This window comes from Muntiacus reevesi, chromosome 16 (assembly GCF_963930625.1).
Source record: "Muntiacus reevesi chromosome 16, mMunRee1.1, whole genome shotgun sequence".
Classification (NCBI taxonomy): Eukaryota; Metazoa; Chordata; class Mammalia; order Artiodactyla; family Cervidae; genus Muntiacus; species Muntiacus reevesi.
In genome coordinates this window covers 58,006,524-58,022,284 of record NC_089264.1, presented here as the reverse complement: position 1 = coordinate 58,022,284, position 15,761 = coordinate 58,006,524, and the positions used below count along the sequence as shown (strand labels likewise).

The 15,761-nt window shown below is 39.2% G+C and overlaps 1 protein-coding gene across 1 annotated transcript in view; it reads right to left on the bottom strand.

Moving 5' to 3' along the window:
• The window catches only part of GRXCR1 (glutaredoxin and cysteine rich domain containing 1), a 119,919-nt gene that overhangs the window by 43,584 nt on the left and 60,574 nt on the right, over nt 1–15,761 (bottom strand). The window contains exon 2 of the mRNA XM_065907569.1: nt 13,279–13,521. Within this exon, the coding sequence (XP_065763641.1) occupies nt 13,279–13,521 (243 nt within the window). The remainder of the gene's footprint in view (nt 1–13,278; nt 13,522–15,761) is intronic.

Below are 15,761 nucleotides of genomic sequence, written 5' to 3'. Positions count from 1 at the left end.
TGAAATCTGGATTTGAAATATTACATGCAATCCATATATTTAAGATTTTAATTTCTAATTGAACACTAAAAAAGGATATAAAAAATGACTTCTATTTTCATTTATTTTCTTACACATTTAATATATTTTCTTATATTGTGAGAGCCCTCTGGTGGTTGAGGAGATACTAAATCTCTATATGCACAAGAGCAGATACAGAGTTCATTATCGACCAAAGTTTTCTTTACTGAGGTACTGATTTCAAGGTTTATTAAAAAGAGACATTAAATTTTCTATTAACTTTCACCTACTCATAGAATGGTATATTTTATTTTCATACATTTCTAGAATTTAAAAAAAATTTTAAATGCATATATTGAAAGTGGAAGTCACTCGGTCGTGTCCAACTCTTTGCAACCCCATGGACTATACAGTCGATGGAATTCTCCAGGCCAGAACACTGGAGTGGGTAGCAGCTCCCTTCTCCAGGGGATCTTCCCAACCCTGGTCTCCCACATTGCAGGAGGATTCTTTACCAGCCGAGCCACTAGGGAAGCCTTATGTCTTTTTAAATCCGAATAAGAAAACACTGGTCATGCACAACTACATTTTCTTTTCAATCAGATTAAGAATAGTTAGCAATTTATATCTAAATTGAGATGTAGATAAACTGGGTCCTGGAGTCCCTTATTAGGTAACATGTTCTATGTCTTCTTTTAACTTACACCCAAGTTGAAAATAAACACTATTTTGTACTTTTATGGAACCATGGTCCGAAGGACAAAATTTAAGACTCAGGATTTGACAAATACAAATAAATAAAGAGTGAAACTACCAGATATCTTATAAGTATCCTGCCACACAAAAAATTACAGAAGGAAAAACTAAAGTGGCAAAGTCCTAGGAAAATGTGACAATGGATTTTTAATTTGTAAAATGTGCAAAATGATAAAGCTGAGCTGAGGAGGACGCTATGGGACTTTCACAGGACAGACACCTTCCCCAGGCCATCCTCTGCCTGCCTCTTGTTTGTAGAAAAACTTCTTCAATCAAGCCTTCTTTGATTTCCAAAGGGCAAATTTAATCAGAGAAGTAAGAAAGTGAAGCACAAAGGCAAATAGTCAAGCAAGACAAAATAATAGTAGTTTATCCATAACAGAATGTCAAGGACCTTTAGTTCCTTCTCAAAGACTGTAGACAACATTCACTTTTTTTTTGGGGGGGGGGGGTTGTCATACATTGGCATGAATCAGCCATAGAGTTACACATACATTCTGAGTCATATCCTTGAACTGTTTTGCAGATACTGAAATCCACACCAGGTAAGTCAAAGTCAACTGACTGTTGACCACAAGCCTGTAGACCTCAGACGAGTTGGGACCAGAAGACTGGTGATGCTGACTCTCGAAATGCACTGGTTGCCTCACCATCAGCCAATAGAGGACGTCCATAGGCTCATCAGGCATCCTATGACCTTCACCCTTACTGTGTCCTTAGACACCCTTCCCTGAAAGCCACTGGTAAGTTCAGTTCTTCCAAGAATTAGCCACCCACACTCTTTGCTTGGCCCTGCAATAAATGCTGCACTTTCCTTCACCACAACCTGGTGTCAATATATCGGCTTTACCGCACGCAGGCGAGTAGACCTAAATTTGGTTCAGTAACAAAGCCAGGATACCTATTAAGGAAAGACTGTATGGGTTAAGCTGTTCCTTAGGTTTATAATTTAGGAATACTTAGTACCAGCATGCCTCAAAGTTCCCCTCTCTTTAATCGACTCTAAGTGTTGGAGTAAAGTTGAATTGTGCATAAACAGATTTCAAGGTACTTACTACTATATGACTTTTCATGTCATTGAATTAAGTTTAGCATCTGAAATATGAGATGAATAAATTATAATACTAATACTTCTGCATTTCTTTTGTGAGGTTAAGGCAGAAAAACCTTATCTGAAAAGGTATCAGATAAGGTATCAGAAAAACAAATCTGTGAGGTGAAAGGCAAAGATTTGGTCAACAGATCAAGGATATCACAAGATGTCACTGGAAGGTACAGGATGACTAAAGGGACAAGAGGATAGCATGTGACTCTGAAAACTTGAGCGGTATTTGATCTATTGGTTTCATTCCACACAGTTGTGCTTGAATGCCAAACCGCTCTACAAATATTTTGCAGGCTTGTGGAGTGCTAAAGTATAATTAACTAGCTCTAGTCAATCAACAGTATGCAATCCTCCAACATGAAAATATCACTGAGCCCTCACGACTCAGGCAGAAAGTCAGGGTTAGACAATGTTGAAGTTCTTCACCCTGGTGGATTGCAGGGGTCACTCTCCCCAGTTTGTTTATATCTCATTCAATGCACACCCTTTACAATGTGATGTAGGCAGCCCTCCCATCAACAGGTGGAGTCTGCTCTCTGCATCTTAAACCTAAGCCGGACAACGTCACTTGCTCTAGTCAACAGGACAAAAACAAACAAGACTCCATCCAGGCCTTGAAGTGGGCTTCAGCTTTAGGGCTGGCTTTCTTTCTCTGCTAGAAATCCCATTGCTGCCATTTAACATTCACCAGCTAGTCTGCTAGGAAAGAGGAAACCTGAGACGCCAATTTCCACATGTGTAACTGATGTCATCCTAGACCACCCACCTCTGGCCAACGGACCAGTAGACCGCAAAAGACAGCCAAACCCAGCCAAAAGTGCAGTCTACAAGATGATTCTTTAAAGCCACTGAGTTTTCAGGTGATTTGTTACACAGCAAAAGCTAAGTGTTACAACTATTTTCATCATAGCACCCAAACTTTGACTACAGTTTATTCCAGTCCCAGTGGGCATATTTCTCAGGGGATGAAAGCTTGAAACATTTGATAACTTCTTTGCTTCCTGATCTGAGGAATGAACTGCTTACAGAAAGAGAGCGACAGTTATCAAAAATCATAGGTTATATTTCATAAAAAATTTTATTTCCTGTGATATGAATTACTGTCTAGCAATGCACATCCATGGAAAAGAGGTCTTGAGACCCAGTAAAATGCAACAAAATCCAAGGGTATTAGGAGTTCACTTGAGAAATAGTTCACTTAAAAATTACATGAGTCTTTTAAGTGACCTCAGACTCAGTACAATCACTTGTATGATATAGATGCTTAAAGGAAATCCAGGCACCACTATTAGAGGGATAGCAATCCTACTGAGGAGATAATCATCTAGAAGATTGGTTCTAGCTTTGGGTGTTGCACTTAAAGACTAGAATACGTCTTAAGGAGAATAATTACGATTTTGGAGCTCAGAAAGTCAAAAGATAAGAGTAAATATGAAATAAACCAAGGAGAAAACTTGCCAACATTTTTGCATATGAAGCTTTAGTTAAGAGGCTGAGGAACAATTTTAATTCTAATTACTCTAGGTAGAAGAACTAAGACTAATGGGTGAAGGAAGTTAGACACAGGCTTGTTATCAACATGAGAAAGAAACGTCTAATATTTACAGGAGCACCGCAGTAAAATAGGTTGGCTTGAACAGTATGAGGTTTAGTCACTGGGTGTGTTCAAAGATTGTTCGTCTCTGCCCAGGGTTATGGTAGAAAGAATTATGCACTAAGAGGGACATTAGACAAGATGACATTTAAGATTCCTTCCAAAGCCAAGATTCTAGTCTTCTGTATAAAACTTACACATGTATTTATCTACCACATTTGTCTTTAGGAAACCTAGTGATTAAGTAGATCTTCTGCAACCTCATCTTAATAATTGTCCCACCAGTCTCCCGGTGGTCTTAATCTGAGAGACTATGAGAGAGGGGAGGTGCCAAGAGAAGAATGTAAGTCATTGATTTCTTCACCCACTCTTGTTTCTTAGGTGGGCACACACTCTAGATTTAATAGCTTTGTTCTAGTAATAAGAGCAAATCAGATGTCATCTGTTCATGTTTTAATATAATGAAATTCATTCTGAGTTGAATAAAGGTAAAGTTAGGTTTACTATTAAAAAGAGAGGGAGGAAAATCAAAGTTTCATATTGTAAGGAAAAAATTATGATGGTATAGTGTCTTATACATAAACCTCTTTCATTTTCAGAGGAAATAGATAATAATGGTTAATAATTTTTAAATCTCATATGTTATAAACTCATTAATATGTTTTAACTAGCATTTTAAATTCAGTTCAGTTCAGTTCAGTCACTCAGTTGTGTCCAACTCTTTGAGACCCCATGAACTGCAGCACGCCAGGCCTCCCTGTCCATCACCAACTCCCAGAGTCCACCCAAACCCACGTCCATTGAGTCAGTGATGCCATCCAGCCATCTCATCCTCTGTCGTCCCCTTCTCCTCCATTTTTAATAGCTTAGTATTAAAATTTTTAAAATAACACTATTTAAATAACTATGCTTAATATTCATGGAAAGGTATCATGAATGGCAATGGAATATAGCTAGTAGCCCACATATCAGCTCAAATGAAACTAGCATCTGAAACATGACCTTGATGTTAGTTTTTATATTTAAAACACTACTGCTACCCAGAAGTTCTGACACTGGGAAGCATTTTGCCCTCATAGATCAGACTACTTGGAAATTAACACGTGAAAGTGAGCTCGGAATAATACTCTGCACCTTTTCTCCTCTCGTGACTTGATCCAATCCTATATTAATTCTCTTTATTCTCTCTGTCTTTCCACCTACAGTCCATAAATGTAAAGTTTTCTCTAAAGCTCTTGGTAATAATATTAGCAAAGAATTACTTAGTCTGTGCCATGTTCCAGGCACTGTGAGTTTTTATGCTTCATAATTCTCAAAATACCCAGTTATTAGTATTTTATTATCTTCACCTTAGAGAGATTAAATAACTTGACTAACATCCATTCCAGTAAGACAAATAACTTACTCTTGCATTCAGATGTCTGCATCCACTGCTTTGCAGCTCCTTTCTAGGAAGGACTCCCGAAATGTGAAAATTGAGGTCCCATGGAACACAATGTAAATCTTGACAAGTGATTAGATATGAGGAAGAGAAAGATGTGGTATCAAAGAAAACTGAGATTTGGAGTCTGAGTGACTGGAAGAATTGTGGGGTCATTTATCAAAACCAAAGAATTGGAATAAAAAGCTAATAATGAAACAGTTTTCTGTGTTTTTTAATGTCAAAGTAAAATATCTGTAAAAAAAAATTAACATACTCTACAAGATTGTGGCTGTATAGAGACTTAAAGACTAGAAAAAGTGAAAGATAATATCAGATATGGAAAATAGGAATCAAGAGATGTCAATGAGATTTATATTTGGGGGAAATTAGAAAACATTCAAAGCAGTTGATTATGTGAATCACAACAGAAAACTAACAAGATATTCTCAGGAGTATGAAATAGTGGGCTTAGATAATGCTGATGATACAACTTTGTTGTAGACCTCTTTGCTAAAATTTTGAGATTTTCTCCAATAACATACTTGATGTGCTAGAATAAGAGAAGAAAAACACAGGAAGCTGTACCAGACTGGGAACTGACAAATGTAGAAAAAGTTGGGAGAGCTGATCCAGTGAGTGATACAGACTAGATATCGTATTCATGAATACAGAAATATAGGGAAACAAGAGAAACCAAAAGTGTGCCTACACTAGAAAGGGGGAAGGATAGACAATACCAGTGGTGACAGAGCAAGTTCAAAAATGGAGAGTGACTGAAGGACAGAAAATTGTGGTCAGGGCAGGACATTGCTAAGTTCAAGATCTTGAATGTGGAGTGTTTTCAAGCGATGAAATAATTCATAACGTAAATATGCTGCTGAAGAGTGGGAGAGTTTGAGCTCTAGAGTCCAACACTTCTAAATTTGAATCCTGGCTTGTGTTCCGAAGGTATTTAAAGAGTTTCTTATCTTCTCTAAGTTTCTTAATTTGTCTAACAAAATTTGGGGTGGTAGAAACGAGAAGGGTACTGTTTACATTTTTATTTTAATAAGTCAAAGAAAGCTTAGCAGAGTGTATCACTCAAGTTAGTTTTTACGATCGCTGTTGTTATTGCTCTTTGGGATAGGCCTGTATACACTGCTGTATTCAAAACGGATAACTAACAAGGACCTACTGAAGAGCACGTGGAGCTCTGCTCAATGCTGTGTGGCGGCTTGAATGGAAGGGAAGTTTGAGGGGGAATGGATACATGTATGTGTATGGCTGGACCCCTTCGCTGTTAACCCAAAACTATCACAGCGTTATTAGTCAGTTATGCTGCAATACAAAAATAAAAAGTTAAAAAAAATCATCAGTTATTCAGGGAAAAAAGGACAAGGAAGCAATCACGTGACAGATTATTGCTTCACTTATACTCCAAGAGCTTCACTTAAAGCTTAAACTTCAAACTTCCCCATCCTGTACTTTCTGAAGTAGAGTGAACAGGCCAGGAACAAATACTCCATCACTCTGCACAAGGATGCTTAAAGGTTGAATATTTGCTGTACCTATTACCAAATAAGATCCATAAAAAATTAGTAAATCTGAAAGCTCAGGGGATTCTTCTTTCATCCAGATCGCTGGTGGAATTGTTAATGATAAAGGAAATGACCAAAAAGATGATTTCCAAAGAAAAAGGAAAAAATAAAGATCTAAAATTCATCTATTCCACAATTAAATGCTAAAGAATCTAAATCAGATATGATGGTAATTACTTGTAATGAAGTGGGTTGTTTACTTGATAAAATACTCAAGGTAACTAAGAAATGGAGGTATACTTCAGCAGGCACCATATTGAAAGTACTCCTTTTAATGAAAAGTTAATTATCTAGGGATAAATTCTCAGAAAGCCTTGCTATTTAAAGAAGATTGTGTCTTATGTACAGTGAGATGGACTATAACTTTCAACAGATTTTCAAAGCATATAACTCCAACATTTATAAACCACTTCTCACAGATACATGGTAAATATTTTAAAGAGGTTTAAAACAAAAGAGCTTCAAAACCTGACAAAACACTTATTTTACATTGATGGTTTATGAAAATAGTTATTATTGCATATTACACATTCCCATAAAGAAACACCAGATTTACCAAAGATTCCTTCCCATTAGCCCACCATCTCTGCAACCCTCCTTAACAGAATGAATACTAGGGAGTTGTCTGATTCAAGCAAACAATTAGTATAAAACATGCAACTTGAAGAAGATTATTCTAGTCAACTACTCAAAAAGAGCTTTGCTCAGCGAGGCAGATACCAACTTCCTACCCACTAAGTAGTCACAAAGAGTCGGACACAACTGAGTGACTGAACTGAACTGAGACGCTATTCTGATCCTGACTAGAAAATCTTAATAACAAACCCAAAATAGCAAACTATTTCCAAGTAACTTGACTGCCTTTCAGCAAAAAGTGCAAGGATGTATAGGAATACAAAAATACCCCAATAAAAATACTTTTATCCAACCAGGTATGTGGAATTCAAGCAAAAATTACCAGGAAGTAAAGAGGTAGAAAACAGTACTCAGAATTTCAAAGCCAACCCAGAACTGACGCAGATAACGCTGTCAGATTAAAAGCTATTATATGATCAAAAAGCTAAAAAAGATATTGAACATGTTAAGCAGAGACATGAAAAGTACATTTTTTAAAGAAATCAAATGTCTAAAGATATAAGTTACAGTATCTGACATTTAAAAAAAAATACACAGATGGGAGTAATAGAAGATTAAATACTATATAAGAAAAGACTAGGAATCCAGGAGACATCGCAATAGAAACTACCCAAAATGAAATGAAGTAGGCTATGGAAGTACTTCAAGCAGCCTGATGGGGATGTAATTAAAGCCTCTGAAAAAAAGAGAAAGAAGGGAAAATAAAAATAATGTTTGAAAAAAATAATAGCTGAAAGGTTTTCACATTTGATAAAAACTAATAAACCAACTGATTCAAGAATCTCCTTGAACCATAAGCAAAAGAAAAATGAAGAAAGTTACACCAAGACATGCCATAATTGAGGTTCTCAAATCTGGTGATAAACAGCAGCTTAAAAGCAGGTGGGGTTGGGGTGATGAAGAAGACGTGTTACAAACAAAGAAATGAAGATCAGGGTGACGGCATATGTTTTATCAGAAGTATTGTGAGAAGATAGAGGACCAGCACCTCTAAACTACTGGAAAAAATATCCAACCTAGAATTCCATATCCAGCAAAAATACTCCTTAAAGATAAAAATGAAATAAAAACTTTTCAGACCAGCTGAAAGAATGTCATACTTTAAATCCTGAAAGGATTCATCCACAGCAGACCCACACTACAATAGTAGTGTATAAGAAGTCTTTCACATAAAAGAAAAGTGATGTCAAATGGATATGGTGCTCTATATCAAGGATTAAAGAGAACCAGACATTAAAATTCCAGGGGCTACAGCACTTTCAAACTCCCTTGAATGAGGGCATCACTACCCTGATAATGAAACCAGACATAGACTTTAGAAGAATAGAAAACTATATTAAGAGAAAGACCCATGTTTAGCAGGGGACTGGGCTTGGAGGAAGGGATTAACTAACTACTAAATGGCATGGAGAATATTTGGGGGCTTATGGAAGTGCTGTACATTTTGGATCTGTTGGTGGATACATGGGTGTACACATTTGTTAAACTGTACAATTTAAATGTGTACAGTTTATTAAATGTAAATCATACCCCAATAAAGCTGGTTAAAATAAAACTAAATAAAAGCAGCATATGCAGCAGATACTATGGTTCCTCTCACTCAGTAACCTACCCCATCACTTTATAGAATGTCTTCCTCTGCTACAGAGAGAATATCAGGGTATAGAGGCTAGAAATCTACAAAGCACATTCCCCATTTTTTCTCACTGCTTTCACGTGTGACTTATTTATTGATCACAAACAGATACCCTCACTCAAGACTTTACTTAGGAAGAGAATTTTGTAGAAAGAAGGGTGGAGAACAAATCATCCATTTTGCTTGTGAGGAGCAAGGCAAAGACAACAAGTTATGAGAGCTGGCCACTTCCAGATTGTGGCAGCGGCTTCCTCAGTGGCCCATTTCTGCAGAGAATTGTTGGAAGTAGCCTCTAAACAAGCCTAGAGTTTATATTTCTAGTGTGTCTACTAGCAATGCTCAATAATAATTTCTTCATTCCTAAATTGAATAAACTAGAACTTTAAATAGATACAGAATTTTCAAGCAGCCACAACTCAATATCAGCTATTTTAAGATACCCCCTCTAGACCAACAGCCTTTGCATTCCTCTCTCTGTGAGAGAGGAGTCCCCTGTTGGATTCATTCTACATGTTTCACAGCTATGTTCCAATGTGGATTTTGTGGACTCTTACTGTACAGGTTTATGGTTGGTCCATAATCAAGACATAATTTCTAACTCATTTCCAACTGGAATTTATAAGATTATTTATGTCCAAACTATTGGGACATAATCTTTTCACATCAAGATTTTCTGATGTCAAAAACAACAGGACATTTACTCCAAGGACTTTGCCAGCAAAGGTCCTTATGGTTAAAGCTATGGTTTTTCCAGTAGTCGTGTATGAATGTGAGAGTTGGACCATAAAGAAGGCAGAGCCCCGAAGAACTGATGCTTTTGAACTGTGGTACTGGAAAAATATCTTGAGAGTCCTTTGGAATGCAAGGAAATCAAACCAGTCAGTCCTAAAGGAAATTAATCCTGAATGCTCATTGGAAGGACTGAAGCTGAAGCTGAAGCTCCAGTACTGTGGTCACCTGATGCGAAGAACTGACTCATTGGAAAAGACCCTGATGCTGGGAAAGATTGAGGGCAGGAGGAGAAGGGGATGACAGAGGATGAGATGGCTGGATGGCATCACCGACTCAGTGGACATGAGTTTGTGCAAGCTCCGGGAGATAGTGATGGACAGGGAAGCCTGACGTGCTACAGTCCATGGGGTCACAATGAGTTGGACACGACAGAATGATGGAACAACAACAATAGCAACCCCAGGGACGTTCCAAGCTGAATGTGCTTCTACCTCCACCAGTTCCCCCTCTGCCACTGAGCATTGCAGGGCCGCGTAGATCTGCTTCCTAAAGTAATTTCTTTCCCTTGGCTGTTCCATTATTTCCATCTTCAGGTTTTAGTTCGCCTGGGGAAGAGAGCCATCAATCAAGAAGAGCCTTCCTGTCAACTCTTCCATTCTTGCCCCCGGATGGAGCCCTGATAGCTGCCCCTCAATGAGAACAGCTGAGTCCCTGTGGCACCGCCCACCCTGAGCCTGCGGCAGCAAAACAGGGCGCTGGGAACTGTCCTTTTCCTCTCTCCTTCCATCTCATGCTCTCCCGCACTTTTGTCTCCATATTCCTGTTTGCGTCTGCTTCATTCTCTGGCTCCGGCTGTTTCTCTCCATCCTTAAAGACAGTTGTATTTTGTGCAGCTGATTCACACGTCTTGATTTTTCTCATTTACTTAAATTTTAACTAAATCAAATGGTTCTATACAAGTGTTGAAAACATCACAGGTGTCAAGGAAACTACCAACATCAGTTTCTCTTCCTCTTCAGAATTATGCTTCACCGCGTGCCAAAACCCAGCAGAGGGCATCCTTCCATTTCAGATGCACAAACACTGCAGGGGAAAGTTCTACAAGCCCAGTAACGTCCTCTCTGCCATTGTGCAAGGAATCTAAATAAGCCGCTATTGCAGGAGGAGGGGAATTTGTTACGCAAGCTGTGTTGGACTAGTTTATCTCCGTTTTGAATTCTAAATCTAGAAATAATTCCTCTTTTATCAGAAAAAGAAAGGAGGGAAAAAATCTCTGCGTCTGACCTCTCTTCAGACTTGGGGCTTCAAATTTCAGAAGCAACGGGGTAGCACGTGTGTGATTCTTCCACCTCTAGGCTACTTTGTGTGAATAAAGTGATCGCAGAGACAGTCACTGAGAAAGAACTCTGCATCCACCTCCGTTGCCGATCACGCTGTCCCTCTGTCCCTGAAGCCGAAGGACAGAGCGCAGGAGAGGCGCTTGGGCGGGTGAGGCAGAGAAGCAGGAGGAAGATGAGCGTGGCTGAAGTCAGAGCAGCGGGTGGGCCAGGCTTCCTGCCCCGAGTGATCTCAGCGATGCCCACTGAGCTCGGGGCGCAGCTTCTCAGGACTTAAGGCACCACAGTGGGAAAGACCTCACGTGCTCAGAACTGTTCCCAGCTTAAAAAGCAAATTCGCGCAACCTTGCACAGCGATTGTCTCCCCGGTGTGGATGCGTCCTTGAGATTGTGGCCCCTGTGGAAGGATGCCTTAGAGAAGGGAAGACCATGAAGGGACACTCTAGCGCCATTCCCACAGCCCTCTATGTGTGTGTTTGAGAGCTTTGTGAGAAAGCTGTCCTAGGTGCCAAGAACAGCGCAGCAAAGAAACTAGCGACAATCGCCTTCCTTGAGGTGAGGCGCCAGGGAGCAAGGGCTGGGGACTCGGCCTGACCTAACCCGGAGCCCGGCCGATCACCCGGCCGTGTGCCCTGGCGCAAAAGGATGCTCTCTTTTTCAAAACAGGGATGAAAACTGCTCCTATTTATTGAAAACACACTTTGTTCCAACCATACGAACTGATTAATATTTTATATCTTTATGTAACTGATACATATAATTATATAATAATGGGGCTTCCCAGGTGGTGCTAGTGATATTAAAAAAAAAAAAAAAAAAACCTTCTTGCCAATGCAGAGGACGCAAGAGATGTGTTTCAATTTCAGGGTCAGGAAGATCCTCTGGAGTAGGAAACAGTAACCCACTTCAGTATTCTTGTCTGGAAAATTCCATGGAACAGAGGAACAGTCCATGGGGCCTCAGAGTTGGACACAATTAAGTGAACATACACACACACACATGCATAATAATAATATAATACACACATATATAGTAACACCCTCACAGCTAGCCTAAGAAAAGTTCTGCTAGTATTCTCATACAAAGGAGGAAGCCAGGTACAGAGTGATTTACACATTTCCCAGCATTAGAAGTATCTGAGCATGAATTTGAAATAATGCTGCCTGACTCCAAGGCTATCTTGCCTTTTAACCAGTGTTCCAGAGAGTTCATTTCTAAACTTAGACTGATGGTTAGAGGAAGAACATATGTAAGCTGAGAGTATGCTATTGTGCTTTGTAAAATCGATGTATTTATCTGCCATTATTATCTGTTCCATTGCCGTGGGTTTCTGGGACCTCAGGCTCAATACTTCAATCAAAATTCTTCTCGTTCAGAATCAATCTGTGTCCAGCTCTGGTTGAAAGTAAGACTGCATGATGTCATAGCTAGTGAATCATGGCTTTTCTGCATTAATCTTTCCATAAGATGGCAGACTGCCTCTAACAGCCACGGCTCTAGACAAGACATCAGATACAAGCTCCCTGGAACAAACAGGAGCATTTCCTGCTAAGAAAAAGCTCTGGCTTTTTCTAACTTTCCCTGAAACCTGAAGGTCAAGACCAGATTTGAGAAATTAATATGTACTGATTTCTCACTGCACTCAAGGCACCAGAAATATCAAGAAAAATACAGAATGCCATGTATTTTAATTATTGCAATTCAATTTCTCTTCTCTGACCAGTGACCTTGTAAGTCTTACCTCCCCAGCCACTGGCATCCCTCAGCTCTTTGCTCTTCCTCTTCCAAAGTGTTCCCTCCAGAGCCCCCTTCTTGGCCTCTTACCGATGATACATATTCATAGATGGTTGGGGGTTATTATGCTAACGGTGTTATTCAGAGAGCAATGAAGGAGTCAGGGGTTTTGTTTTTTTTTTTTTGCTGCTCTGGGAATTCTCCGCTCTGCTCACTGTAAGCCTGCATTTGTGTCTCACACTCCTGCATTACTCAAATCAAGAATCATTTTAAACAACAAGTAGATAACATTCTGGCTACAGGCCCTATTTCATATTGATTTCATTTCATGACTGTCATCTCAGTTCCATTAAGTAGGAAATTGAGTGTTTGATAATGTGGTATAGGAGAATTCACAAATGCATATCTCATATATTCCATTTTTCTTGCCTGCATTTAAAAAAAGTTTTTATCCCATATGTCAAGCTTCTCAATTCAAAACTCAAGTCAACTAACCATTTTTAAAATGTATTTCTATTCAAAAAGACAATTTCATGCTGATTTTGTCTCACTACGACTCTATAGGGATGAACACTGTAGTGATACATCATTTGGGATAGAAATAAGTGCCTCAAAACTGCTGGATTGAACTCCGAAAATCAGTAAGTGTGCTGGTAGCTGTGATGCAAGTTGCTTTGTCATAGGTTTATAGATTTCGATCAACACTGGTTGGGTTCAATAAAAAAGATTTTCCTTAGCAGATACTTACCCCGAGATAGTGGCCGTCAATGAACACCACAGGGAGAGAAGGAGCTTCGGAAACCCGCCGGCATCGTTCGTCTAACTCTTTTCCATAGTCGCCGTTCAGAGCTATGTTCTTCTCTTCAAATTTGACTCGATGGTTCTGGAAGATCTTTCTAACCAGTTCACACCTTTCGAAGGTTGTCCGTACCACCCGAAGGCAGGTGGTATAAATCACTACCCGGTCAAATTCCAGCTCAGTTGATGGTTGCTGAAGGAAAACATTACAGTATAAATATTTTGCATTTGCTTTCTTCTCATTGTTTTAAGACAATTAACATTTCGGCCAATGACTCACATGTTAAATGTGTACAATACAAGTTGAATAAGCACCATACTGGACAATTCTAAGGCATGTCTTTATATTTTAGAACATGTATAATTGCAATAAAAATGGCAATCAACAGAATTCAGATGACATAATTTAATTGACCATATTTTTTTCTCTTCTCAGTAGCATATCAGATAATGGTGCACCTTAAAATTGATGATGTCTCACATGGCATGCCATGTGATGAAATAAGGAATGGTAAAATTACTTTTCTCATCTTTTGTAGACATCATTCAATTATGATAGTGGCCTCTTGTACCCAAAGTAAAACGTGGGACAGAATAGTCAACGTTAAAATTTAACCTTTTGAAAATTCTTCTCCTTATCAACTTACCAAATTTTAAGGTTTTTTGAACCACAATTTCCTGAGAGTAACAAGACCTATATTGTAGGGTTGTTCAGAGGTTTAAGTGCGCATGCCTGAGTTCTGCTGAGTGGCAGGCTTCCATGTGCAGTGAGAGGTCTCCACCACTAGGAACAGGAGGTTGAGCAGCTCAGAGAGAGTGTATAGAAAGCAAGAAGAAGGTGGGCAGAAGGTAAAAACCAGACATGGAAGGGAATAAAGGAGATGGTACACTGCAACAGAGGCAAGCAACTCGCAAAGCCAAGGTGAAGACTCCTAGGAAGAGAATCCCATCTTTGTCTGCGTTTCCTGCTGTGTTAGAAATCGGCGACTGCATTCCTGGGAAACCCTGCTGACGCTGCGAGCGCCATATCAGCTAGGTGGTCCTGACATCACCAGGCCAACATCAGCCTCTTCCTCCTTATCATAGTCTTACTTGGAGGAGGCTGAACAGAACCCAACTACATACCATGAGTTCAAGGGATACGTGAGTCTCCACAGGGCTACAGTTATTGAAAGACAACCATGAAACTTGTAAACTCCTGTGAAATCAAAACTTTGATTGTAAACCACTCCAAACAACTAAATAGTAGAACAAGGAGGTATCAAGAAATTGAACCACTCAGTCAGATGCAGACACACAGGTGATCCTGAAAAGGCATGAAGTGATGAGGATGGCAATGCAATGGTCTACTCTTCACTGAGAAAGGGGACATTTTGTTTCTCCTGATGGTAAAATGTACTAAAGACATAAGAATCATTTCTTCCCTCAAAAGAATTTAGAGGCTGCGTTGAAAACCAGAGCTCTGGAAGGGCAAAGCCTGCGTCGTGAACACTGGAGCAGGCGGGGAGTAAGAGAGGTCCTAGTGAGGGGCAGGAAGCGAGCCCTTTGAAAAGGAAAAAACAGAACTCGCTTCTGGCACATTTCAGGATTTCGGTCATGTCACTTGGTGTTGTCAGATAAGATTATCGTAAACATAAACTTGAAATCTGGATTTTCATAAGAAATTTTCTGCTTTCTAAATAGCAGCACCTCGTTAAAAAATACATTAAGACCCTTGGACCAATATCACTGAAGGCTGAATTTGGCCTATAGATGGGAAATGTATTAACACGGGAAAGGAGAGAGTCCTGGGGAGTTACATCATATATTCCTGGACAGTGTCTCTGGCCATCTGTGTCTCTGAGAAGTTACTGAGCGATTTAGCTCAGTTTCCTCATCTGTAGAATGTGATAATAGCTGTAGATACCAAACAGATTTGATGAGTAGATTAAGTAAGAGAGAATAAGAAAACAACTGCTGCAGGGCTTAAAATAAAGTACCGTGTAAAGTTATAACTGCAAAAATATTACACCCCACATTGTGGAACTATTAAGAATAAAACCACAAGCAAAAATAAATCAGTGGAAAATATTAGTGAAATTAATAATATAATAAAAAAAGAGGACTATTACTATGCTTTAGATTAAGAAGCATTGATCTTCAAAGAGGGTAACCAAATGCCCAAGAGCCTCTGGTTTCCCCTCATACATTTATGGACATGCTGGGAATCACTGAACTCACTGTAAATGTTGCAGCTTTTGGAAGAGCACTAAGGTTCTCTTCTTCCTAACGATATTATCTGGGTAATTATGCATTGTTCCTCTGGTTGCAAAGACATAACTGCATTTGTTTCTACCAAAATGCTCCACTTTTTTCAATAGTATACATATTGTTTTAAATATTTGATAAGAAATACAGTTCCCCTATGTGAAGAAGTGGGAAAGTTTAAGATTG